We start from the raw sequence: 344 nt of genomic DNA on the forward strand, positions 1-344 counted from the left end.
TTTACCTTTACATTATTTACTTCGTATATCTTTTGACTCCTATACCCACACACTTCACAGATGACGCGCACGCAACCCCAAGCAGTGTTGAAGGTGACGGTGGCGGCCCTTGCTGTGGCCCTCTGCACCGCCTTCCCCGGTCAGTTGCAATCCTCGTCACAGGTGTCCTCCTCAGGGTACAGCACCGGAGCCCAGAGTCAGTTCGTGAACCAAGACGGCGTCACAATCGGCCAATGTTCGTATCTCGATGAACAAGGACGGGAGGTTAAGGTAGGGTTCTTGTGAAAGGGTGCCATGGAGAGTGTGGGTGCATTTCGTGGTGTTTTTTTGTGTTTATCTATTTT

General features: G+C 51.2%; 1 protein-coding gene across 1 annotated transcript in view; it reads left to right on the forward strand.

Moving 5' to 3' along the window:
- LOC119589188 overlaps positions 1 to 344 on the forward strand; it is a 5453-nt gene that overhangs the window by 2295 nt on the left and 2814 nt on the right. Inside the window, exon 2 of the mRNA XM_037937785.1 lies at positions 61 to 270. Within this exon, the coding sequence (XP_037793713.1) occupies positions 61 to 270 (210 nt within the window). The remainder of the gene's footprint in view (positions 1 to 60; positions 271 to 344) is intronic.

This window comes from Penaeus monodon, chromosome 25 (genome assembly GCF_015228065.2).
Source record: "Penaeus monodon isolate SGIC_2016 chromosome 25, NSTDA_Pmon_1, whole genome shotgun sequence".
In the NCBI taxonomy this organism is placed as follows: domain Eukaryota; kingdom Metazoa; phylum Arthropoda; class Malacostraca; order Decapoda; family Penaeidae; genus Penaeus; species Penaeus monodon.